Source organism: Panthera leo, chromosome C1 (assembly GCF_018350215.1).
Source record: "Panthera leo isolate Ple1 chromosome C1, P.leo_Ple1_pat1.1, whole genome shotgun sequence".
NCBI lineage: Eukaryota > Metazoa > Chordata > Mammalia > Carnivora > Felidae > Panthera > Panthera leo.
The window spans coordinates 76,917,241-76,944,822 of record NC_056686.1 but is presented as its reverse complement, the minus strand read 5'-3'; the positions used below and the strand labels follow the sequence as shown (position 1 = coordinate 76,944,822).

Here is a 27,582-nt window from a genome sequence, read left to right as displayed (position 1 = left end):
CATGACCTGAGCCGAAGTCAGCCGCTTAACTGAGCCACCCAGGCACCCCAACCATGCAGTATTTTTGAGCAGGTCAAGTTACGTCATCAAAATCATGCTTTAGGAATATATAATTAATGACTCAAATCTGGGGAAGGCTCTAGACTCCACAAAAGTTGTTGTCTAGGTGGCAAAACAGAAAGTGAAATCCAGATATTGGGCAGTTAAGTTGGAGGAATCTAGAGGAGAGTGATTCTAATCCTGGGTACTCAGGGGACTGAGACAATTCTGAAGTATAGTTAGAAAATATTTTCCTGACTCATCATGAAATTTTGCCTCCAATGCAGATAACTGAACTAAGTTAGAATGAGGGGAAGGAACAATAAAGGGTATACATGATGATATCATAACTTCAGATATAGCTAGCCTTTAGTGCTTCTGTTCAGCATGATGTCTCAATCCTGCTATACTTTCTTCTCCCTGGTGATCTAAATATGGTTGGAACATAGGAAATAGGTTAGCTTTAAATAGTTAAAGTTAGTTTCATTAGCTGTATGATAGGAAAGTCTTCTTATCCCTAGAATTTGCCATGATATGACACTTTTGAAGAGTTTTAAAGACTTTCATGCTATATTAGCACAGCTAAAGTTCTGTTGTTTTTGAAGAACAAAAAAGAGTCCAATATAGCTAGAGGAGATTAGTCAGATGCAAGAGTAGTAGGATATGAGGTCAGAATCACAAAGATGGAGAGGAGAGGCAAGATCATGTAGGGACTTGTAGCCATATGCTTTAAGAGAAAGCAGGGAATTTGAGCTGAGAAGTAATACGTTCTGATTTAACTTTTCAACAAGATCACTTACTACAATCCATCAATTTTTATAGATCTTCATAAAAATATAATTGCTTAAATAATAACGTATTTGTATTTTTAGATATATTATCTATTTTATGTCTCTTAATAGATTATAACAGCCTCCATTGTAGGAACTCACTTTCTTCTTTATAGCTTCCCCCAGCTTTCTAAATCTAGTAATGTATTTTGCATATAGTGTTTAATGTAGTTGATAGATGTGACTCAGATTGGGAAGAATACCATGTAAATACAAGTATCTTCCAAACTGACAACAGGCTCACCTTGGAGAGGGGACAGTCTGTTCTCCATATCTACTAATATTTTTGAGCTTTCTTACAGGGGAAGTACAGTGTAAGTTCTTATTCAGCCAGTATGCTGATTAATTGCATTTAAATCCACCACTTAGTACAACCAAATTGTTGATAACAAAGGGATTCGGGGTTAGGTGACCAGAAACCCACATCAGGTAATGAAACACAGTCAACATTAAAAAGTGAAATTTGGGGGACACCTGGGTGGCCCAGTCGGTTAAGCGTCCAACTTTGGCTCAGGTCATGGTCTCATAGTTCGTGAGTTTGAGCCCCATGTTGGGCTCTGTGCTGACAGCTCAGAGCCTGGAGCTTGCTTTGGATATCTCATTGTTGTTTTAATTTGCATTTCCTTGATGATTAGTGATGTTGAAATCTTTTTCATGTATTGTTGGCCATTTGTGTCTTCTTTGGAAAAATATCTATTCAGGTCCTTTGCTCATTTTTAAATTGCTCTACAGAAGCTTTTTAGTTTGAAGTAGTACACTTGTTTATTTTGCATTTTTGCCCTTGCCTTTTTTCTTTAGTTTGAGAGAGAGAGAGAGAGCACGCAAGCAGGGGAGAGGGACAGAAGGAGAGAGAGAGATAATCGTAAGCAGGCTCCATACTCAGTGTGGAGCCCGACACAGGGCTCAATCCCAAGACCCTGGGATCATGACCTGAACTGAAGTCAAGAGTGGGACATTAAACCAACTGAGCCACCCCGGTGCCCCTTGCCTGTGGTTTTAAATCTAGAAAAATAATTGCTAAGACCAATGTAGGGGAATTTACTCCCTGTGTTTTCTTCTAGGAATTTTATAATTTCACATCTTACATTCAAGTGGTTAATCCACTTTGAGTTGATTTTTGTATATAGGGGTCCAGTTTCATTATTTTGCATGTGGATATTCAGTTTTTCCAGTATCCTTTATTGAAGAGATCATCTTTTCCCAGTTCTTGGCTCCTTTTTTGAAAATTTATTGACCATATACGCACAGATTTATTTCTAGGCTATCTCTTCTGTTTCATTGATCTAGGTGTCTGGTTTTTATGCCAATACCATCCTGTTTTTGATTACTGTAGCTCTGTAATACAGTTTGAAATCAAGAAGTGTAATGCCTCTGGCTTTGTTCTTTCTCAAGGGTGCTTTGGCTGTTCGGCGTCTTTTGTAGCTCCTTGTGTGATTGCTTTTTATATTTCTCTGAAAAATACAATTGGAATTTTGATAAGAATTGCATTGAATCTATAGATTGCTTTGGCAATTTACAATTTAGCAATATTCTTGAATCCTTGAAGAGATATCTTACCATTAATTTGTGTCTTCACTTTCTTTCATCAGCATCTTCTAGTTTTCAATGTACAGATCTTTTGTCCCCTTGGTTAAATTTATTCCTTAGTATTTTGGTTTTTGATGCTATTATAAATGGGATTGTTTTCTTCATTTCTCTTTCTGATATTTTGTTATTAGTGTAAGGAAATGCACCTGATTTTTGTGTATTTATTTTGTATCCTGCAACTTCACTGAATTTATTAGTTCCAATAATATTTTGATGGAGTCTTTAGGGTTTTCTCTATATTATATCAGGTTGTCTGCAAATAGAGACTGTTTTACTTCTTCCTTTTCAATTTGGATAACTTTCATTTATCTTTCTTGCCTAAATGCTTTGGTTAGGATTGCCATTACTATGTTGAATAAAAGTGGTGAAACAGGGCATCCTTGTCTTGTTTCTAATCTTAGACGAAAAGCTTTCAGCTTTTTACCCATTGAATATGTTAGCTGTGGGCTTGTCATATATGGCCTTTATTATATTGAGGTACATTCTTTACCTAGTTTCTAGAGAGTTTTTTATCATGAAAAAAATACTGCATTTGTCAAATGCTTTTTCTGCATCTATTGATATGATCATATGATTTTTATCTTTAAGTTTTTTTTTTTTTAATTAAGCTCTATGCCCAATGTGGGGCTTGAACTCATGACCCTGAGATCAGAAATCACATGCTCTACCAATTGAGGCAGTCAGGCACCCCTATCTTTAACTTTTTAATGTGGGAGTATCTTGCTGATTGATTTGTGGATGTTGCACCATCTTTGTATCCCATAAATAAATTCCATTTGTTCATGATGTATGATTCTTTTAATGTGCTGTTGAATTTAGTTTGCTAATATTTTATACAAGATTTCTGCCTCTATGTTCATTAGGGATATTGGCCTGTAATTTTCTTTTTTTGTAGTATCCTGGCTTTGGTATCCATGTAAAATAAGTCCCTTAAGCTATCTTAATTTTTTTTTTCATTCTTTTCTCATTTTGCTCCTTTGACTGGATTAATGTCATTGCCCCATCTTTGAGTTCATTGATTCTTTCTTCTGTTCGATCTGTCTGCATTTGAACCCCTCTATCGAGTTTTTCAGTTCCCTTATTGTACTCATTAGCTTTATGATTTCTGTTTGATACTTTTTTGTATCTTCTATGACTTTGTTGATATTCTCACTTTGTTTATGCATTGCTCTCCTAACCTTGGTGAGCATCTTTATGCATTTTTTAAAAATATTGAGTAAATCACTTATCTCTATTTCATTGAGTTTGGTTTCTGGAGATTTATCTTGTTCTTTTGTTTGGAACATATTCCCATTTCTTCACTTAACTCTCTGTGCTGCTGGTTTCTACACACTCCATAAAATATCTGCCTCTCTCAGTCTTGACAGGCTGAGCCTCATCAATTAACCTAACCCAAGCTTCTAGCTGCCTTTCAGACCTTTTTGATTGCCCAACTTACTGTCTTTGTTCTTAGTGGCTTCTAGAAATTGAGGGTGTGCCAAAATTTATCAGTGTCCCAAAGGGGAGGGTTGTAATTGGCGTCTAGGTGCAAACTAATTAGAAGCCAGGACCTGAGGCAGCAGCTGAAAAAGTCTGCAGTGGAAGTCCTTTCTAGGTGGAAACTAGAGATGAACATTTTTGCTGCTTTCTCTGCACCAAGCCTAGATGTGTACCTGTAGAGGAATGGAAGTTGTTCCTGTGTCCATTTAAGAATTGATTATTTGTGGGGGTGCCAGGGTGGCTTAGTCAGTTAAGCATCTGACTCTTGATTTCAGTTCAGGTCATGGTTTCATGGTTTGTGAGATCGAGCCCCATGTCAGGCTCTGCGCTGGGTGTGGAGCCTGATTGAAATTTTTTCTCTCCCTCTCCCTCTGCCCCTCTCCCCTGCTCATGCCCTCTCATTCTCTCTCTCTCTCTCTCTCTCTCTCTCTCTCTCTCTCAATTAAAAAAAAAAAAAAAGAATTATTTGTTTGCTATAGTCCTATGGGACTCATGAATGCAAGCCCTTTTGGTTTATAGAGTTAGGTGTTTGGGGATTTTATCCCTTGGGTGGGAGCCTTAAAGGTTGGAGCTATAGCTGTGTGGTCTGAAATCTTTGCTCCTGAGAGAGAAGCTGGGACTTGAGAGTTCCTTCCCAATTGTATGGTGCTGTGCCAAGGATGGGATTTAGGGTAAGAGTTGTCTCAGCCTTTCCTACATTCATCATAGGTATTTTCATTTACCCAATGTGTAGAAGTCACTTAAATAATTTTTGAATTTTTTTCAAAATTGCTCCATGTGTAGCTCTGTATTTGGTGCATCTGTGACAGGAGAGGAAGTTAAAGAGCCATTTGCTCTGTTGGTCCTTCCCTCTATACCTATTAATTCCTTTCTTATGATGTTAAAATAGCAAGTATTAAAGCTTCATTATTAAATACTGTCAGTTAATTAACTGAATTTTAAAATTAAAAGTAACCAATTCTTAAAATTCTGAAGTATTTGACTCCTTAATGCTATTCTAAGCGTCAAAATTTAGAAGTATTTTCAAAGAATTCCCATATTTTAACTATATACAGTCCAAAGCCTTTGATGATGTAAGTATTTTATTCTGATTTTTACTTATCTGCCTCTTCTTACTAGATAGTGTGTTCTTTAAGGGCAAGGACTAGATAACATTCATCTTTATGTTTCTAGTGCTATGCTCAGTGACTGGTACATTACAGGAACTCAAAAACTGTTTGCCAAATGAATGCATGTGATTTTCATAGGTGGGTTTGTTTACATTTATTATATTTCTAAAAATTTCTCTGGAAACAAAAGAAATTATTTTCTTCTAGGTCTGACATATTACTTTCACATATAAAATAAAATGATACATTATTAATAGGTTTTTTTGAGAGTTGTAGGTCTAGAACAAGGTTAGAATTTTAATAAGCTTAGAGGTAGAAATAATTTGAATTATTATTCCAGAGAGTCTTTCTTACATATTTTCTAACAAATTGAGAGTGTGAATGAAAAATTCTATATATATCATGATTGATTAATTTTTTTTTTTTAGCTTCTTTACACAGATAGAAATTTTGTGGTTTGTGCTCCAACTGGTTCTGGGAAAACTGTAATGTTTGAACTAGCTATAACAAGATTGTTAATGGAAGTACCATTGCCATGGTCAAACATTAAAATTGTTTATAGTAAGTATTTATATATTGTAAGAGTGATTAATTATAATAATGAAAAACCACTAAGGCAAAAGTAAGAAATAAATTCAAGTTCAAGCCATAGGAATTAATATTTGGTTCTCCATACATTTTTAATGAAGACACATCACATTTGCTCTTGTCTGTTATATTAAATTCAACACACATTTTCCCAGAGTTGTAAATAAAAAGTAATATTTGAATTGAGTATTTGACCTTTACAAGTTTATTTTTAAAAGGACAACAAAATGAACAATAAATTGAAACATTTTGTAATTCTAAAAATTTCCATAGGAACCTCTACTCTCCTTTCTTAGGTATATATGTATTTAAAATTTTTCATCAAAGTAATTTATGTACATGGTTAAAAAAATCAATTATCACAAAAAGGCTTGTAATGAAGACCAGTAATCTCCTGCCTTACCTCTCTTCATTCTTAGTTACAGTTCCCTGAACACTTACTTCTTTTTCTATTTTTAGTTCAGTTTGGTTATTACATATCTCTAAATAATATGTTTATATTATTAACTCTCAATTAATAAATATTACACAGCACCTGGATGTATAGTTTTATCCTAATTTTATTAACCAATGTTTGTGAAAGTAAATTTAAAACTGTACTGACATTCAAAGTAAATATCTCATATTGTTGTAGTGGCACCAATAAAAGCCCTGTGTAGTCAGCGTTTTGATGATTGGAAAGAAAAATTTGGATCAATAGGATTGAATTGTAAAGAACTCACTGGAGATACAGTAATGGATGACCTATTTGAGATTCAGCATGCCCATATTATAATGACAACTCCAGTAGGTGTTATTTATACTCTTATTTTTTTGGTTTATTAGAAAATATGTTTCTCTTCACCAAGAATAAAAGTTAAAAGAAAATACAAAGTAGAAGAATATATTTGCAATGTAAAACAAACAAACATAAAAAGTACTAGTGTTCAGGTTATATAAAGAATACTTACTAATCAGCAGTAAAGGACAAATTACCAAATGGGAAAAATAAGAAAAAGATATGAATAAACAATTTGTTATTTAGGATAATTTGTAATGATACTTTTTGCTTGCTTTCTTTTATCCAAATATTATGTATTGCAGAGGGAAGAACTTGGGAGGGCTTAAAAAGGCAATTAGACTAGAATTTTGAATATTTTTGGTTAAACTTAAAAATAAATGGGGGTTTAGTTTTTTAAGCACTTGTAAGACTATCAAAATCCTTTAAAGTGTTTTTAATCTTTACATTTTTTTCAGGATACTTTTAAGAACTAAAAGTTTGAACTAAAATATTGCCCATGATTTGTATCATGTTAAAATTTTTTATTGATATCTTAATAGTATTTATTATAACTCTTTATCATGTTAAGCCACTTGCATTTTTTCTCTAGGAAAAATGGGATAGCATGACTAGAAAATGGAGAGACAACTCTTTGGTCCAGCTGGTTAGACTGTTTCTCATTGATGAGGTAGTGAACACATTTTCACTTTTAGAGATAAAGGTAAAATGATTAGAATGGATAGAAAGAAACAAGACATTTTCAACTGAACTATATGTTTTATCCCTTTAAGTGGAAAAGTTTATTTTCTTAAGGAAGAGTGATAATATTAAGGATTTTAATTGATTAAGGATTTTTTTAATTTTATAGCCAATCATTTTTTCTTGATTTCTTTCTTAGGTACATGTTGTAAAAGATGAAAATCGTGGACCAACTCTTGAAGTTGTAGTCAGCAGAATGAAAACTGTACAGTCTTTATCTCCTGCTTCAGAAAATAGCAGCACAATTATTCCAATGAGATTTGTAGCTGTATCTGCAACAATTCCAAATGCTGAGGATGTAAGTTAGAATTTTAGTCTGTCAGATTTTTTTTTAATCACTGGTGCTGGTGGAACATTTTGTCATTTTAATCTTAGAGGAAAATAAAGGTTTTTTTCCTGAAAATTTCAGAACCAGTTTAGTAGGAAAGTATGTTGTAGAAAGTTATGGCTGTATCTCATAGATACGGCAGTATCAATATTTGGTTGATTTGTTTAATAAAACATTTTTGGGATAAGTCTATTGTTTACTAATATCTAAGAGTCTTAGTTTTTATGAGTTTCAGATGCCTCATAATAACTTGACTAATAACTTGTTATGGTTGTTCTAATCAGCTGACTCTGGTTGAATAGCAAAGTACAATAGAGAATAAAATAATTGCTTAAGTGATTACTACCCACCTTTCCACATTCTATGTGAATGGTATTATGGTAAGCACTAGCAATAGATAAAAAAGTGAAAACATATAGACCCTGAACTTGAGGATCTCATGGTTAATGGGGTACACAGACAGGTAAAGAAATAATTGTATGCCATATTATACTTGCTGTAATGAATATATATCCTAATTTTTTTCCTCAATATTTAGGGAAACTTCTTGAAAAATAATTATTATTTCTCCCTCTTATTTACTTCTCAGCTTACTATAGTATGGCTTTTTTCTCCCACTACTTAGAAATTTCACAAATTGTTCCCATATTGTCTAATACAATGGAAAATTTTATCTTTATCTTTAATTTGGCACCATTAAACATTTTTTTGTTCTTAAATTGACAACTTGTTTTGTTCATGCTCAAGAATAATAAAGAAAAATTTTAAGTATATGTAATCAACAGAAACCCAGTGTTTGTCATTCTAGATGTATAGGTGGGATCAAAATGTACATGCTCTTTTGTGACTTGTAAGTCACCTACAGTCTTTTCCATGTTATTAAGTATTCTTTTTTAAAAAAATTTTAATGTTTATTTTTGAGAGAGATAGAGAAACAGACAGAGTATGAGCAGGGGAGGAGCAGAGAGAGAGGGAGACACAATCTGAAGCAGGCTCCAGGCTCTGAGCTGTTAGCACAGAGCCCGATACAGGGCTCAGACTCACAAACCTCATGATCATGACCTGAGCCAAAGTTGGATGCTTAACCGACTGAGCCATACAGGCATCCCTAAATATTCTTTTTTAATACAATTTTTGTGGTTTTATTGTAATTTATTTGTCTAGCTTTAATGATGGAAGATTATTTCCATTCTTGCTATTGTAAATGGTGCTAAAATTAATATATCTTTGAAAACATGATTTTTCTAGGATGAACTTCTAGTGTAGGATAACTGAGTGAAAGGATATATAAAACTCTAAGGACGTAGTGCTTTCAATAAATGGTACGGGCATTTGTACTTCCACTATTAGCCATTTCTCTATTCTTGCACTGGATATTATAATGTTATTATTGTTATTATTACATTTAAATGGTTGTCACACTTCTTGTTTAAACGTACATTACTTTAAAATTTTATACTGCTTTGATTTTTACTGAAGTAAATATTTTTAAAAAATGAATTACTTTAAGTTCTTTTTGCAACTTGCCAGGTCATGTTCTTTACCCTTTTTCCACATTGGGATAATAAACTTTTCTTTTGATTTGTAAACAGTCATTAAATATTAGTACTCTGTAATTCTTGAAATTCTTTCCCCCTTTGTGATAATTGCTACATCTGTGAATGCTACTTTTCTATCTCTTTGTACAAATCCTCTTCCTCAGTTTTCTCCTAAATTAGTGTCTTTACTCTTGGCCTTCTGCTCCTTTCAAATTAAATTCTTGTGTGATCTTATTTACACCCATGATAATCTTGAAAATGTTTTTATATTTCCTTCCTGTGCAACTACAATTTCATTAATCCATCTTCCTGTAAAAGCAATGGTCAGTTTCAGAGCAGGGCATGAAGTCTGATTACTAACCGGGTTATGTGACAATGAGTTCTGGTCACAATAGTTCCAGAAATTAGTGACTTCAGCATTGAGCCTGTAATGTGCTTTTGGCATTGCCATTTCTCAAGTATTTATTTACTCTTTGTTTAAAAATTGTCAGCTCTTGCCAATCTAGGCCAACCATTACTTTGGTACTCTTTGGCTGTTACTTAGCACAACTCAAAAGATGTGTCACCCATATCTAGGCATAGTTCTGAAAAATAGGAAGGTTATAATGATAGTGAGAAATTCAGTTTCTCTGCTGAAATCAATTTTGTAGGAAGGAAAATAAAACAAAATAATTATAATTAATTGGGAATTTATCATAGTGAAAATGGGGTATAATCTTAAAATACTGCTACTGATAATATTTACCAATATATCAATAGAGCAGTGTCAATGGAATATGTAATACTGAAAAAGACTACTTGATTACATATTTTTATACCTTGACTTTAAGGTGTTCTGTTATTTGGTTATTTTTAGCCATAAAACTTCACTAGACAAAACTTTTAATGTATATTTCTGTTATTTAAAGATTGCAGAATGGCTTTCAAATGGTGAAAGACCTGCTGTATGTCTGAAAGTGGATGAGAAACATCGGCCGGTGAAACTTCGGAAAGTGGTCCTTGGATTTCCCTGCAGTAGTAACCAAACTGAATTTAAGTTTGATTTAACCCTCAACTACAAAATTGCCAATGTTATACAAACATACTCTGATCAGAAACCCACACTTGTGGTATGGATTGTTAGTTGCATATTTTTGAGTGTAGTATTCAGTTTTTAATATGATTAATCCAAGAATTATGCATTTATTTTCAGTTTTGTGCAACAAGGAAAGGTGTGCAACAGGCTGCTTTGGTTCTTGTGAAAGATGCTAAGTTTATTATGGCTGTGGAACAGAAGCAGAGGTATTTTTTTTCTTTTCTTTATTGGAGGTAGAAAGACTTTTAGGGATTACCTTGATGAGATGAGAAATCTGGGTTCATTCCTTAACCTTTTGAAGTTACTCAACCTCTCTAAGCATCAGTTTCCTTGTCTATAAAACAAGGATAATAGTAATTTGGAAGATTGAGAGACTGAATCTTAGTGACACTATGATCTTGTCTTCTTTATTTCATAGCCAAGTTTCTTGAAAAATTATTCATATTGCTGTCCTCATTTTTTTTTTTTTTTTTTTTTTTTTGCCCATTTTCAATTCAGCATCTGTTGTAATCTTTCACTAAAGCTAATTTTGCTGTTGATCTCTCAGGAGCCTCTAAAACATTTGGTCCCTCCCACTGTATTTAAAAACTCTGGACTCTGTGCTTTCAAGATCATCCTCTATCAGATTTCTTCCTATTTTGCCGGCTGCTCATTCTCAGCCCTCTTTTCACCTCTTCTATTCAGCTCTTAAATGTTGACATTCTAGAGGTTCTGTCCAAGGTTCATTCTTTCGAATTCCATACTTCTGAGTATTTGTATCCATCACATGGGTTCAAAGAATATACATACGCTCATATTTATATATGTCTGTGAATTTATAGCTCCAACCCAGATCTCCATTCTGAGTTCCAGGTCTATACTCCATGCCTAACTGACATCTCCAATTACATATCTATGGGCATCTCAAACTATTAGAAACTAATAGTGATTTGAACTAAGGAGGTGGCAGTGTTGATGGAGGTAAAATTATATATTTAACATATATTTAGAAGTAAAAATCAACAGGACTTGGTAATCGATAACCTATGTGGAGGAAGGTGAGGGAGGTGTTAGTGTTAGGTTTCTGCAATGAGCAACCAGGGAGTGCTATATAATTCAGCTGGGAAACACTGGAGGAGGAGTTGGTTTGAGAGAAAGAATCATAAAATAGAATTATTTTAGATACATTGAACGAAAAGGAATGGAATGCCATTTTGAGTTGGTGTAGACCAGGGAAAGAGACTGATGCTTACCTCAATTTGCCTTTAACCGCTCACATTCTAACAACTTATACAAGACTTCTTTTTGTCCATCAATCCCCAGATTCTGTTACTAAGGTTTCTAAGTCTGTCTAACATCCCCAGCTATGACCTATTTTGTACTGTGTTTTCTTTAGCTTTTTATTACTTTTGCTTCTGTTTTTACATATTTATTTAAAAATTTTTTTAAATGTTTATTTATTTTGAGAGAGAAACAGAGGCAGAGTGTGAGTGCGGGAGGGGCAGAGAAAGAGGGAGATACAGAATCCAAAGCAGCCTCCAGGCTCTGAGCTGTCAGCACAGAGCCTGATGTGGGGCCCGAGCTCACAGACCGTGAGATCATGACCTGAGCCAAAGTAAGATGCTTAACCCACTGAGCCACCCTTGTGCCCCTGTTTACTTATTTACTTTTGAGAGACAGAGAGAGAGAGAGAGAGAGAACGAGAGAACGAGAACATTGGGGGAGCAGAGAGAAAGGGAAAGAGAATCTTAAGCAGGTTCTGCACTGTCAGCACAGAGCCCAAAATGGGGTTCGAACTCATGAACTGTGAAATCATGACCTCAGCCAAAATCAAGAGTTGGATGCTTAACCAACTGAGCCACCCAGGCACCCCAAATACTTTTTCTGTTGTAGCATACATCCAAATAACAAAATATTTCTGTATTTTGAAATTTCTTAATTAACTTCAGGAAGTTAATTGGTAGTATTTTCATAATGAGAATGTTTCCTGAGCTTTTTTTTTTTTTTTTTTTTTTTTTTTAAGTTTTTATTTTAATCAACTAGTCTGAGCCTTTGGTTCTAATCAAGAAAACTCCTTGGCTATTTATGTGCCATGATCAAGCATATTGGGAGACTGTATGCATCCATCAGGTCATTTTGCTAGCACAAACCTTTTCTATGATCGAATCACAATTGATAGTTTTCAAACCAGCAGCACTTGGCTTTATAACATTCTTGATTATTAATTTTCTAAATGTTTTCAGCAAAGATGGTGTTTCAAAAACTGATTGACCAGGTCATTATAAAACTAGTAATAGAATAAATGTAAACTGGGTTTAAAAAAAAAAAAGTAGGTATAAAAAGACTCTAAGTAGCAATGACTAATTTTTTTTTTTTAACGTTTATTTATTTTTGAGACAGAGAGAGACAGAGCGTGAACGGGGGAGGGTCAGAGGGAGGGAGACACAGAATCTGAAACAGGCTCCAGGCTCTGAGCTGTCAGCACAGAGCCCGACGCGGGGCTCGAACTCATGGACCGCGAGATCATGACCTGAACCGAACTTGGCTGCCCAACTGACTGAGCCACCCAGGCGCCCCATCAATGACTAATTTGAAAACTACTTGGGTGAATAAACTAGTTGATCAAGTTGGGTCATGTGACTTTTAGTGAGAAACACATGTGGCTGTCAAGCAGTGAAGCTTATTTTCTTGATCTAAAACTAACTCTGAAGGAAATTTTTAAAAACTTACAGAATTTTTTGTGTAGTGGTGGCATCATTAATACGGAATGACTATATAGCCTCCCAAAATGAATACTTAATAATTAGCATTTTGGACCTGAGCCTATTTATAGGAGTAAGGAACTAAAATAGTTAACCTTTAAACATCCTTAAAACTAATTTCCATTCCATCCTCTCCCTTTTCCTCTGTTGTCTGCTGCACACAAAGTAGCTAATTTTGTTTCAGATAATCATTTTCTTAAACAGAAGCATGTATCATACTTCTCCTTTTCTCATTTCCCACTCTTACCAAGTAACTCAAGAAAAATTGCTCTTTTAATTCCCTGCTGTCTTCACTCTTTGTCTCTCCTTTTTTTTTTTCTTTAGCCCCCTTTTTTATTCCTGTTTTTTTCAGGAATGAAATGGTAGTGTTAGAAACAGCATGAACTTAGTGACCATGATTTGGATTGCAGTGTTGCCACTTTACTGGCAGTGTATCATTGGGCACACCTCTCCATTTCAATTTCTTAATCAGTTTCAATTTCTTAATATGGGAATCGACTATCTGTATCACTATGTTATTGTGAGAATTAAATAAAGCAACATTTCTAAGACACTTAACAGTGTATAGCACAGAGTTTGTGCTTAATACCAACATGTCTTTTCCTCTTACCTTCTCTTCATTACATTATGAATCCTTAAAAAAATTGTGAATGTTATATTAGAAATAATGTGTGCTAGTGTCATCTGCAACAGTGAAATGGAAAAACACAAATTTGGTGGTTCTTAGACATAAATAAGAACCAAGCCCACCAACCTCCAAAATCTTCTAAAGTACCCAGAATTCCTTTTCAGATTGTCAAGAAACTCTCTTAACTTCCTCTTCTGTTGATTTAACCTAGTTTTCTTTCTTTCATATCTCAGAAGACTATAAACAACTATTTCTTATTTTTATCTTTTTTGGCTTACTAGTAATATAGTAGAGATTTAAAAATTGTTACTTCCTGTGAATATTTTTCAGGCAAATTATGGGAATAGACTTATATTCTGACCCATGAATGTAATAATCACCATTTATGTTTTTTTCTGGTGGAAAGTGAGGTTTCCAAATTCCTGTTTTAAAATGAGCTTCAGTGTTACAGCTGATAAAATAGGGACTTCTTTGTGTGTGTGTGTGTGCGCACGTGCGTGTAATTTGTACCCTTTTGGCAACCTCTTCCTGTTTCCCCCAGCTTCAACCTCTGGCAACCACTTTTCTACTCTGTTTCTGAGTTCCTTTCTTTTTCTTTCTTTCTTTCTTTCTTTCTTTCTTTCTTTCTTTCTTTCTTTCTTTTCTTCCTTCCTTCCTTCCTTCCTTCCTTCCTTCCTTTCTTTCTTTCTTTCAAGATTTCACATGGAAGTGACACTATGCAGTACTTGTCTTTCTTTTTTTTGGCTAATTTCACTTAGGACTATACCCTCTAGTTTCATCCATGTTGTCAAAAAAGGCAGAATTTCCTTCTTTTTTAAGGCTGAATAATATTCCTGTGTGTGTGTGTGTGTGTGTGTGTGTGTGTGTATGTCAAATGTTCTCTGTCCATTCATTTGTCTGAGACTCTTGTTTGGCTGCCTTGGTTATTGTGAATAATGTTGCAGTGAACATAGGAATACAGATGTCTCTTTGAGATACTGATGTTTCCTTTGGATATAATTCAGATATAGAATTTCTGGATGATTTAGTAGTTCTATTTTTATTTTTTTTGAGGAATCTTCATACTATTTTCCATAGTGGCCATACTAGTTTACTATTCTCACCAACAGTGTGAAAGGGCTCTCTTTTCTCTAGATCCTCTACATTTGTTGTCTCCTGTCATTTTGATACTAGCCATTCTAACAGGTGACATCTCATTATAGTTTTGATTTGTATTTATCCCTGATGTTTAATAATGTTCAGCACCTTTTCATGTATTGTTGGCCATTTGTGTCTTTTCTGGAAAAATGTCCTTTTAGGTCCTTTGCTCATTTTTAAATTGTTTTTTGATTTTTGTTTTGTTTTGCTGAGTTGTGAATTTAGGGATGTCTGAGTATCAAAGTTAGATATTCTTTACTTCTTGGAGCCCCCGGGTGGCTTAGTTGGTTAAGCATCTGACTCTTGATTTGGGCTCAGATCATGATCTCGCAGTTTGTAGGATTGAGCCCTCTGTTGGGCTCTTCACTGACAGTGCAGAGCCTGCTTGGGATTCTCTGTCTCCCTCTCTGTCTGCCCTTACCCCCCTTTCATAAATAAACAAACAAACAAACAAACATTTAGATATTCTCTACTTCTTAAAGATGATTTCAAACAATGATATTGTGAAACTGTTTTGATATCTGTACTTTCACAATAATTAATAAACTAAGAGTTTTTATATTAGTGAATAACTTAATAATTTTATGATTTTTTAAAATAGGTTACAGAAATGTGCATATTCCTTAAGAGATTCAAAACTGAGAGGTAGGTTTAGAGATTATTTTTGAACTGCATTTTCAGCTATAGATAAAAGGAATCAATTATTGATGCAATATTAACAGTGTATAACAGATTATATATTTCTGTTAAAGATATCTTAATCTATGGTGTTGCTTATCATCATGCTGGTATGGAGCCGTCAGATAGAAAAGTAGTTGAAGGAGCTTTCACTGTTGGAGATCTACCAGTTCTTTGTAAGTAAAACAAATTCTTGTGGCTATTATAAGATATTTTGGAAAACTATTTATTAAGAGAAAAAAAAAAGAAAAAGCCTAATCATTCTGACTTATTTCTGCTTTTCTTCCAAGATTCTAAATTATGTGACTACCCGTGCATACACATGCTACAGTAAACTTTTTGGCAGTTTTAGTTATCATGTTACTGAACACAGTGCTACTTCAAAAATAAGAATTTAATAGTTTTTAAATGTGTCATTATTTTGCATTGTAGTGTTCTTTTCCTCTTTGTTCTTCATAAATTCCCTATGTATGAGTTTTTATTACATTTATAAGAATATATATTTTATAAGAAGATATCTACCTGAAGCAATAAAGTTATAAAGCTTGAAAATACTATTTCTTAATCCGATGCAGTTACTACCAGTACTTTAGCTATGGGAGTAAATTTGCCTGCTCACCTAGTAGTTATAAAATCTACAATGCATTATGCTGGAGGAATGTTTGAAGAATACAGTGAAACAGATATTCTACAGATGATTGGTAGAGCGGGTCGACCTCAAGTAAGTGACAATGTTTATTTTGGTAACTTGTTTTAAAACGAGGTAAAAAACAAAAACTCTTTTTGTGTACTTTTTGTTAAACAGGAGATTAACATTTCCTATTTAGATTAAGTTTAAAAATAAATGTAATGGAAAATCTACTTTAATAGAAGTAAAACAAGTCTTACCAAAGGACACATACTGCTCTACTCCCTCTGAGTTTCCATTGGCTGATAGTTGGATTTATGAATGTGTGTATGCTGTTAATGCTTTTTTTGGTTTTGAGGGTTTTGTTTTATTTTTTGTTGAATGGGGATGCTATTTGCATTTTAGATGGGACAGTGTTTCATTGTGTAGGACTGTCATAACTTGCAAAATGTGTAGTATCCCTGAGTCTTAGCACAAAATGCCAATAGTGGTCCCCAGGTATTGTGACAATTAAAAATTGGCCCATATATATTACAAAACATGTCCTACTCTAACAAATACTTATAGAAGTCATTCGTATGGGTAGTAAGGGAACATGTAGGAAAAATAATTTTTCAAAGAATGTCAAAATACTATGTTATCCAAATCCATGATTTTTATAGGATCAATTAGATTATATGTAAAGTACACCAAATCTTATAACTTTTATCCAGTTGCCTAAGTTTGTTTTGATTTTACCATTGCCAAAATTATATTACATTGAAACCAAGTGATAGTTTTGCATCTATACTCTTGGAAGGTTTTAAATTACATTTTCAGTGAACATTCAAATTCAGAAGCATTTTTAATGCCCTTTTGACCTATTGTTTAAGACAGAGACTGTTTAATATAAAATGAAATTCATGAGTTATTGAAGAGGACTGGTACCAACATGTACTCTTTTTTACTACATTTCTCTGTGTCTGTGTGTGTGTGTGTGCTTTTTTCCAGTTTGACACTACAGCTACTGCAGTTATTATGACTCGGTTAAGTACAAAAGAGAAGTATATTCAGATGTTAGCTTGTAGTGACACTGTAGAAAGCAGGTAATACAGAAAATATTCTAAAAAGATGTTAATATAGCCTATATTTTTACTTTTCACATATAAAAGGAAATTTGATTAGGAGATTTTCTAAGGCTATTTTCTTGAAATTTTTCAATAATCTAAGTGGAAAGTTTGTATCCTTTTAAGAAACTTAGTAGTAAAAAAAAAAAAAAGACAACATAATATTTTCATCCAGTAGTTTCTTAGCATGTGGTAGCATGTATCCTTGTTATAAAAGGCCAAATTAGTAATAAGAGAAGACTATAATTTTCACATCTTTTTACATCTTTAAAATTTGTTTAATAATAGATAGGCAATCTGGGACCTTTTAGTAAAGTATATAATTTTAATACTCTGGGAGAAAATTCACTCCCCACTCTTTTTTAAGTAATAATGTCTTCTAGAGGCATGTAGTAGAGAAAAATCTATAAATTTTTAACAGTTTAACTCGCTTGTTAAAGTTTTCTCTTATATTTTGAAAATTAAGTTATCTTTCATGAATTTTTATATAGCAATGAGTATATTATTCAATTATATTATTGAATTATTCAAAATATTGAAGTTTTAAAAAAGTAAGGGTTATGGCATTGAAATACATGTTACTAAGGCAAAGTTATTTTTTTTTTTTCTGTTAGTTTACACAGACATCTTATTGAACATTTAAATGCAGAGATAGTGCTGCATACCATCACAGATGTGAATATTGCTTTGGAATGGATACGATCAACTTTGCTTTATATCAGAGCCTTGAAAAATCCATCTCATTATGGTTTGTTACTTTGATTTGAAAAAGTAGTAAATTTTTCAAGCCAGATGGTTCTATATTTATACTATTAGGCATAGTATTAGGTCACAGAATAGATTAAAGACACTAGTAGGTAACAAAAGCAAAAAGTAATAACATTCAGAAATACATTTAGAGGCAAGAGTAGACAAATGTGAGAAATCTTTATCTTTTATGCTTCTGGTCTTTTAATAAGGTTAGAAATCAGCACCATTAAAAATAGATCTTTTAGAAAAAAAAATTAACTCGAATAAAAATTTAATATATGCCTAAAATTATTTTTAAAAGTTAAAATAAAAAATTCCTGAATTTTGTCTGAACTTATGTTCCCATCAAAGTATGTAGTACTGCTCTTGCTGCTGGAATTTGAATCCTGCTTCTAAAGCTAATATACATGTGGTTATATTGCTTCTAGAGGGTTCTTCATGTGGTACAGATTATAAAGTAAAAATACTTACAATTGCTGAATATCAAATTAAAACCTGACTTGCTGCAATACTATTCTAATGCACACACGTTTGAAACTTTAAGATCTCCTACCTTTCCATTTATTTGTATCTTCTGTAATTTCTTTCCTCAACATGTTGTGGTTTTCAGAGTAGAGATCTTTAATTAAATGTATTCCTGAGTAAAAAAAACCCCAAAAACAAAACAAAACAAAACAAAACAATACAAAAAACTTTAAGATCTCCAAGGGAAAAAAGTACAGAATGCCTGGTCATGGTTATAAAATATGCAAAAGATAGTCAATTGATATTGAAAGGATTTCACAACAGTGGTTATCTTCTGTAGATAGTTAAGCCTTGCTTTAACTCAGTAAGCTATTTTTTTCCCAATTTAAGATTTAGATTGTTCTTTTCTAGTTAACCAGGTGTAAACTGAGCCTATAAAGTGAGTTAAATCCTCTCTATTTTATTTTTTATGAATTTTCATAACTTATATAGGTTTTGCATCTGGATTGAACAAAGATGGAATTGAAGCAAAATTACAAGGTTAGATGTATTTCCTTATAAAAAATTATATTTTACAAAGTTTAATGAAAAAGGTTAGAGTGAAAGTAAGAATACTTTTTGGTAAATTATTTTTTAAAAGTATTTTTAATTTAAAATTTAATTTAAAATTATTTTTAAAAAGTAAACTTGTTTCTTCCAGAAAAAAAAAATGAACTATTTCTTTTTCACATGCAAATAAAGTTTAGCACATGTACTTTTTTTCTGAATTAGTTAATTAATTCTATCAAAATATCTTCCTTTGTAAAATATGTTAACTTGGTTTGTTTTTATTTTTACAATGATCCTTGACTTTGAAAATATTGGCTGTAGATACACAACTCTTCATTTTTTCTTTTCTAGTTTAATTTTAATTGAAAATATAAGCCTACCTTGATTATGGGCTTCTTATCCTAATTTGTGCTAATGGTATATTCCCATCAAACCCTAGCTTCATTCTAATTAATCACTCAATACTTCATGATCTCTCTTTTAAGATGTCAAAAGATAGTTGAGCATTTATTAAGATTAGAAATTGTTACCTTTTCATTGTATTGAGACTCTCAGTACAAGAAAAAATGTTAGATTCACTAAAAATATTTAGCCATTTTTGGGGTACCTCACTGGCTCAGTCAGTAGAGCATACATCTCCTGATCTTAGAGTTGTGAGTTCAAGCCCCAGAGCTTCATGCTGGGTACAAAGACTACTTTAAGAAAAAAAAAAAGGATCAAGGAATAGATATTCATCTACAGAGCAACAATACTAGTCTGGGCCTTCACCTGGTGTAGATCTAAAAATATTTAGCCAACTTTTATTTATTCTTTACTTGGATATACACATATGCATATTAAAATGCAGAGATAAGGATGAAGCAGTAAAACTGTATTGATTAAAGAATAAATATATTATTGAGGCGCCTGGGTGGCTGAGTCAGTTAAGTGTCCAACTTCGGCTCAGGTCATGATCTCAGAGTTCATGAGTTCGAGCCCCGCATCGGGCTCTGTGCTGATAGCTCAGAGCCTGGAGCCTGCTTCAGATTCTGTGTTTCCCTCTTTCTGCCCCTCCCTCATTTGCCCTCTGTCTTTCTCTTTCTCAAAAACAAAACAAAACAAAACAAAACAAAACATTAAAAAATTAAAGAATAAATATATTGTTGAAACAAGGTGATAAGTAATAACATATATTCATAATGCTGCTGTTGAGAAACAGATCTATAAAATAGTTGTATTGTCCTTTACTGGCCAATTTTGAATGGAGTTTTTTAACACATATTTTGATCATAAGGAACACAAGAAATCAGAGATAGTCCAAAAAATGTCTTGCTATATTTTGACAACTATAATTTAATTAAGTTTAATTTAGTTTAATTAAGCCTTAATTTAACTTCGTTAAATTAGTAGAACCACAGTTTATATTTGCCTTATCTTTGGTCATTATAGGGTAGCTAAGTTTGCTTATAAAGAATAGCCAAGTTTATTATATAACTGAATATAATGTTTTGGTATCCTTGGAGATCTGCATTAAATCTTAGAAAGGATCCTTTGTTTTCCTAAGTTTGTTATGTTTTACTCAGTATGCCCCAGTATTGTTATATTGTTAAATATTGCTAAATATTGTTATATTTGCTTAGTATGCTCCAATAGCTCCCTCATCACTCTTAGAATAAAATGCAGACTTTCCACCAGAGCCCACAAATCCTTCTTGATATCTCACTGCCTGTTTCTCTGATTTCATCTCTTGTCACTTTCCCCCTCCTTCATTCTGTCTCTAAATTGGATCTCTTGTTGTTCCTTAAACACACCAATACCTGAAATCTTATTGTTAAACTGTGTACTGATTGTTTCCTTCAGTAAAATGTAAGTTCTTTTGAGAAGGAACCTTGTCTTGTTCACTGCTTTAAACCTAAAGCTTAGAATAGTGCTCTCAGAATGTAATGTAATAAGCATTCCTTTGACTAACTTACTGAAAGTTATTAGTAAAAAATTAAGAAAATTAGCAAAGACCTCAAAGCCTTACTTAAACAAATACTTAAAACTATCAAGCTGCCTAAGCAATGTTGCTTAAACTGAAGTATTTCTCAAAGAATTTTGCCTTCCAAGAGCTGTGTTTTTGTGAGTGGCTACTCTCTTTAAGATTGAGCAGGTTGTGGTGTTTTCACTCCCTGCTCTGAACAACCTCCAGTCTTCTGAGCTTTATAGCATGGAACAATGAGAGCACTGTAAGCAGCAGGCTACTATAATTGCTCTGATCTTCATCAGTCAATGAGAGTGAACTTCCTGTTCAAAAGTTCCTTCCAGGTAGCAATAGTAGCATTTTAGAGATGCTGAAGTAAGTACTAAAAGCATCAGCTGATATGTTCTTAAGTGGCGAACTCAGAAAAGTGGCAAACTCAAAAAAGTGGCAAACTCAGAGGAGGGAAAAGACTGGTGTTTTTTTGAACAATCTTTATAGATCTGTTTGACTCTATACTTCATGTGTATACATGTTTGATAAAAGTTTAAAAAAAAAAAGGAAAAAAAAAAAGAAAACCATGCCATATTGGAAGTCAGATAGAAGGTGGTTGCAAAGACCTTGAGCAAGTAACCTAGCCCTTTTCTTTGTTTCCTAGCTTGTATATCAAATAATATTAATACTTAACCTCATTGTGTTATTTTGATTAAATGAGGAAATACAAATTTCCTTATTAAAATGAAAAGTTCCAAGTTGTAAATGTTATTTTATCACTTAATGAATGTTATTTTGATTATTTGTATTATTGTTACTGTTAGAAACAATACTTTTTAGCCTATTAGCTGGCTCTTTTATTTAATGAGTTTTTTCTTACCACTTAAGTAGAGACTATAGTTTTTCCCACAGCAAATATACAGAAACACAACTTTAGCATATTTGATTATCAATTCTATTTTGTGCTACTCCCTTATCTTACTAAAATAGAAAAATATGTTTCTTATTACTGAACAGAATTGTGTTTGAAGAATCTGAATGATTTATCATCTCTGGACTTGATTAGGATGGATGAAGATGTTAATTTCAAACCAACTGGTAATTTTTCCATCAGTTAGTAAATTTAACACTTGCTTAAAACTAAATTTTAAAATATGTTCTACTAAAATTTAGATGATGCTAAAATTAAATTGTGATCTCAGTTAAATATCTCATTAAATATCTTGATGATAACAGGGTATCATCATTGTTAGCATGATCTATTTATACTGTATGAGTCCTGTTTATAAAATTAATAGAGCTTCTTTTTGGCAGGCACAGACTTTGTCTTCACTGATTCTGGTAACTTGAGTTGAAATACTCAAATCTTAGGGTCATTTCAAATCTCTTATAACTTGTAGATGCTCTTTTGCCAGTTCTTTGACTCACTTGCTTCATGGCTTCCTTTCTAAGTTAATTTTATCCCTTACCTAGGAAACTTTCATCCTTTCTAATAAGCCAGCAAGTATCAAGTCTTTTCTCAAACATTTCATTTTCTCTGGCAGGGAGAAACCTTTTATTAATTTATAAACATCTAGGATAAGAGGAGCATCTTTAAATGTATCCTACGGGTTAATGTACTAGTTCCCATGGTAACCATAGTCTCTATATCTCACACACTGCTCCCAGATGCTCCCTTTTATGAACCACTGCATCACCTACATTTTGGCTGAACAAATCCATCAGGATCCTAATTGATAAAGTGACTTCTAAGCTGCCCTGGTTACTTCTCTATTCTTGATTCTTAGTTCTTTCTACTCTACCATGTCCTTGATGCCTATATGTCTGATGGGATGTCAAATTCTTCCCTTCTTCAGCAAAACCTGTAGCACATACATAAATGTTAGCCCTTTCCTTGAGAAGCAGTATGCCGTTTTTCTCTTCCCAGCTGTTTACTTTGTGTGTGTTCACAAGGCTGAAATTCTTTGTAATGCTTTTAACAACCTGTAATTGAAACCAGTAGCTTTTTAAATGAATTTCATTTCATCATTTACTCACCCCCACTCTACCCATCTTGCTACCCCCAACCAACTCAAAGTTCTATTTCAAAACAATTTATTTTCAAACTTCAGTTTAATTACAATTTGCTTTATAATTTTAAGTGGTCCTCTGTTATTTTACAAATCAAATCCAAAATCTAAACTCCTTTACTAGTATTTCCAGGCTCTTCAGGCCTTCATAGTTTATTATTCATCATGGTTTGGCAATAAAAGTAGGCAGTATTTATTTAATGTTAGGCACTCTGCTAAGTACTATATATGTATTACTGCATTTAATCTTCACAAAAAATCTATGACATACGTACTTCTGTTATCCCCACATTACATTAAGAAACTGGTAAAATAACCTGCACATGATCCATGATCACCTACTTAGCAAGTGGTGGAGCAGTGATTTGAAGCAGGTCAGTTTGACCTGAACGCACAGTCACTGTTAAGCCATATCTCTCATTACAGTGTTCTAAAGATAGTCTTTTTTATTTTTCTAAAGATAGTCTTTTTAACTTTACTCCTTTGATAAACAAGTCTTGATTTTTACTGAGGTCATGACAGCTTTATTTTCTTTCTGCCAAGGCATATTAGTTATTTTAAAATCCTGCTCAAGCCCCATTTTCTCTACCAAGCCGTCCCACACTGACCATTCTCTTAGGTTTTAATTTCCTCTGAACTTAAGGTTGTATATATAAACATTATCATTAACTGGATTTTGTCCTCTAGTCTAGCTATTTTGCATGTAGCCATCTCCCTAGTCAACCTATAAATTCCAGACACTGTGTCTTCGAGATTTTTTGGTGTGTCTTTTTACCTGATGCTGTTATAGGTACAGAATACATGTTAAGGAATCTTTGTTAAACTGATGAAAAAGCAGGTTGCTTCAACTGATGGAGTCAATGTTCCTTTTTTCATCTTTTTCCACAGAGGCAGGAAGATTGATGGCTTGGTATTATATTACATTTGAGACAGTGAAGAAATTTTGTACCATCAGTGGAAAAGAGACTTTATTAGATCTGGTAAATTAGTTGTCACTAGAAAATAAATATGTAATGACATAGTATAAAATAATATTGGGGAAACAACTAATTTGCATTATCTCTTGCAGCTTAAGATTGAGCAGATAAGAAAGCATTTCTTTTTTTTTTTAATTTTTTAATGTTTATTTATTTTTGAGAGAGAGAGAGAGAGAGAGGAGAGACAGACAGACAGAGCCTGAATGGGGGAAAGGCAGAGAAAGAGGAGACACAGAATCCAAAGCAGGCTCCAGGTTCTGAGCTGTCAGCACAGAGCTGGTTGCGGGGCTTGAACTTGGCGAAGTGTGAGATCATGACCTGAGCCGAAGTTGGATGCTTAACCAACTGAGCCACCAGGCGCCCAAGAAAGCATTTCTAATAGTGCTTATGTCTTCCAACCTTATATACCTTTGATCATTAGATATGGAATATTACTCTTTATAATGTATTTTCAATTGTATTTCTGTATCAGGGCTAAGAAAATTTATATACATAGCCGAAGTATGGATGGAAACTGCCTTTCAATTTATGTGATAATGCCAATTACCTTGGTAGTGGCTACCAAGTATACTTTGTTGAGAAGGATCCAGGATGATATGGCATGATATATTAGGCCAGTCTGCTGTGAATGACGGATAGTGAGGGGCAAGTGTGCTATATACTTGTAATTCTTCCCTAAATCTTTTGCATAAGAATAACAATAATAGTAGAAATAGAATAGTATTGATGATAGACCAGAGAAAAGCAGTGATTGTGGAGAAAATGGGAGTGAAAACAAGGTTATACTGAGATATCAACAGGGGGGACAACTTTGCAGCTATAGCAGTAAATAGTACCATAGTCATGTTGTTGATACCCGACAACTGTATTGGTCCTTTTTCTCTTTACAGGGGACATGAATATGCAATAAGATATTTATTTTTATTCTCAAATTTAACCATTATTTTTTTAAGTTTATTTATTTATTTAGAGAGAGAGAGAGTGCACAAGCAGGGAAGGGGCAGAGAGGGAGAGAGAAAAATCCCAAGCAAGCTCTGTACCATCAGCACAGAGCCAGATACAGGGATCGAACTCAAAAACCGTGAGATCACAACCTGAGCCAAAATCAAGAGTCGGGCTGCTTAACCGACTGAGCCACCCAGGTGCCCCAACCATTAATTTTTATTTAAAATATCTATGTTGATTACTGAGATAAGATTATTATATGAAAAAATGCACAAAATTGATGAAAAATAGAATGCTTGTATTTTATGTAAATATTATTCTTAACTAAGAAGAAATCAAGAATAATATTAAATTCACTTAATATTTAATATTAAACTAATATTAAATTAACTCATCTTAATTTGAGTTCAGTAAGTGTGTAAGAGAATTAGAAGGGATGTGAGTTTCATGTTACAGATATGAGAAACCAAAGTACAAAGAGTGCTTTGCTCAGTCATCTGACAGAACTAGGCTCTATAACACAAATTTTTTAATATCTAAAGTACTCTTTTCATTACAAAATTAGTCTCAATCAGGATAATATTTTGCAAACTACAGAAGGGTGAATAATAATATAATAGTAGTAGAAATGAAAGCTACATTTATTGAGTGCTTACTATGTGGTAGGCATGGGACTGAATATTTTAAATTTTATTTTGTTAATCTTTACAATTTTATTGGCATAGTCCCAGTGTGTAACATAATGTCTAGCATATAACAAGTGTTTGTAAACACTTGTTAATGAATGAATGAATGAGTGAATGAATCCTTTAAAAAGCAAAATATATAAAGTAAATCTTTAATTCTGTTGTGCTAAATGACAAAGCTGTGATGTCCCAAGGCAGCATGAAAAATAAGTAAATACTGGGGTGCCTGGGTAGCTCAGTTGGCTAAGTGTCTGACTCTTGATTTCGGCTTAGTTCATAAATCTCACAGTCATGACATTGAGCCCTACGTCAGGCTCTGTGCTGACAGTGTGGAGTCAGCTTGGAATTCTCTCTCTCTCCCTCTCTCTCTGTGGCCCTGCTTGCTCTCTCTCAAAATAAATAAATAAACATTTAAAAAATTAAAAAAAAGAAAAAGAAGTAAATACATAGAGTATGAAAGGAAAGAAGTAAAGAATGGACATAAATGAATGAGCAAATGTGAAATTTTATAGGTCACAATGATAGCCAGCTGCAAGGAATTTGTAGATGTGCAGTTAAGGATAAATGAAAAGAAAACATTGAATACATTGAACAAAGATCCACATCGGGTAACTATCAGGTATGGAAATATGTTTTAAATAACTTTTAAAAGGTTTTATTTAGTTAAAATAAGTAGTAATAAAAGTTTTGCCTTGTGTTTTTATTTACAGATTTCCAATGGAAGGAAGAATTAAAACAAGAGAAATGAAAGTAAATTGGTAAAGATGATTGTTACATGTCTTAAAATACTGACTACTGTTTGTGATTCATATTTCTGAAAGTTTTTTTTTTAGTTTTAAGCCTTTAAATTTGTTTTCTTTAATACAAAAAGAACATATTTACATAAAACAAGAATACATATCAGAATATAGATGTGAAATTAATGTCCAAAATCTCTTAGACTTCAGTTAAAATAGATAATTTGTGATTCTTTTTTTAAATCAACAAACGTTTTTTTGAGAGTGTGTTCTGCTGAAGCAAGGTAAATGACAGAAAAGAAGCTAAGTTTTTCATCATCAGGAGCTTTCAGGTTGGCTGGAATGAGATTCATATATATAAAGATAACAGTATAGAAACACAAGTAATAAATGTGTATTGAATGTTAGTGGCATTCTGGGAGAGACAAAGAAGGGGACTTTTAGACATTGGAAAGAGAAAGTCAGCAATGACTTGTGACAATAATGATATGAGGTATAGAATCATCTAGTGTCACAGAGATTAAGGCAGAGAGGTATTTAAGAAGAGATAACTTCAATAAATGATATCAAAAACTATGAGATAATAGTTTGTAAAAGGAAATCATGAAATTTCTTTCCCTCAGCCTTATTCAGGCTCAACTAGGATGCATTCCCATACAAGACTTTGCTTTGACCCAAGATACCTCGAAGATTTTCAGAAATGGCTCACGAATTACAAGATGTATGTTACAGGATTAATGGATTTTTCAGTATTTTTTCCAGTAAACTAGTATACTAGATTTAACATCAGAAAATTTTTTTTAGGGTTGTCAGATTTTGTGGCTGTTCAAGAAAAGAAGTTTGCTGTACTGTTGAACAGTTTGATTTTAGCTAAATGTTTTAGATGTAAACTTTGGGAAAACTCTCTGCATGTATCAAAACAGCTGGAAAAAATTGGTAGGTACCAAATACAGGCAGGCAATTTGTCAATGTCTGCAGTTTATTTTATTTTTTATTGTTAGGAAAATTATTCTGTGGTGTTTATAGACTTTGAGAAAAAATGTGTTTGTAGGCCTAAATAAGTACTGTACTTCTCTTGAAAATCTGATTTTTGTTTCCTCCTTGAAGGATTCTATTTGAAATCAATTGGGAAACCCAATAAAAGTGAATGCTCTTATTTTTAAATTTGTTCTCAAACCAAGAGTGAAATTTTGTTTTAGTGATTGGGTAACTCTGTGTTGCTCTCTCTTCCACTTTTATGATTATTTTGGTTTGATCTCAATGATAAGTTACAGAGCTAGCAATCCTGGCTATTCCTAATACATTACAGAAAATTACGCCATCTAATTATATCTTAACTTTTCCTCTTTTTTTTCAGTAACAGCACAATATTTGTACTTATCTTCATAGAGACTCTGCAGACAAAAGATTGTGCCTAATTATTTCCTATCTATTGAGATCTAACTTGGGTATGAACTGAAA

General features: G+C 33.1%; 1 protein-coding gene across 12 annotated transcripts in view; it reads left to right on the top strand.

Moving 5' to 3' along the window:
• Nucleotides 1–27,582, top strand: part of HFM1 (helicase for meiosis 1) — a 91,778-nt gene that overhangs the window by 20,694 nt on the left and 43,502 nt on the right. For 10 of the 12 annotated variants that reach the window (XR_006206334.1, XM_042952779.1, XM_042952778.1 and 7 more), the window contains 19 exons: nt 4,938–5,008; nt 5,473–5,605; nt 6,267–6,418; nt 7,003–7,080; nt 7,291–7,449; nt 9,926–10,126; nt 10,210–10,298; nt 15,200–15,243; nt 15,351–15,452; nt 15,852–15,997; nt 16,895–16,989; nt 17,625–17,758; nt 18,718–18,765; nt 21,725–21,805; nt 23,665–23,756; nt 25,897–26,003; nt 26,095–26,142; nt 26,745–26,842; nt 26,926–27,057. Coding sequence is in view for 11 of the 12 variants with exons in the window: in XM_042952779.1 (XP_042808713.1) it covers nt 4,938–5,008; nt 5,473–5,605; nt 6,267–6,418; nt 7,003–7,080; nt 7,291–7,449; nt 9,926–10,126; nt 10,210–10,298; nt 15,200–15,243; nt 15,351–15,452; nt 15,852–15,997; nt 16,895–16,989; nt 17,625–17,758; nt 18,718–18,765; nt 21,725–21,805; nt 23,665–23,756; nt 25,897–26,003; nt 26,095–26,142; nt 26,745–26,842; nt 26,926–27,057 (2,010 nt within the window). In the remaining variant the exon portion in view is untranslated. Of the gene's footprint in view, nt 1–4,937; nt 5,009–5,140; nt 5,183–5,472; nt 5,606–6,266; nt 6,419–7,002; nt 7,081–7,290; nt 7,450–9,925; nt 10,127–10,209; nt 10,299–15,199; nt 15,244–15,350; nt 15,453–15,851; nt 15,998–16,894; nt 16,990–17,624; nt 17,759–18,717; nt 18,766–21,724; nt 21,806–23,664; nt 23,757–25,896; nt 26,004–26,094; nt 26,143–26,744; nt 26,843–26,925; nt 27,058–27,582 lie in introns of those variants that run through there. The other 2 variants (XM_042952781.1, XM_042952786.1) reach the window with 2 other exon arrangements.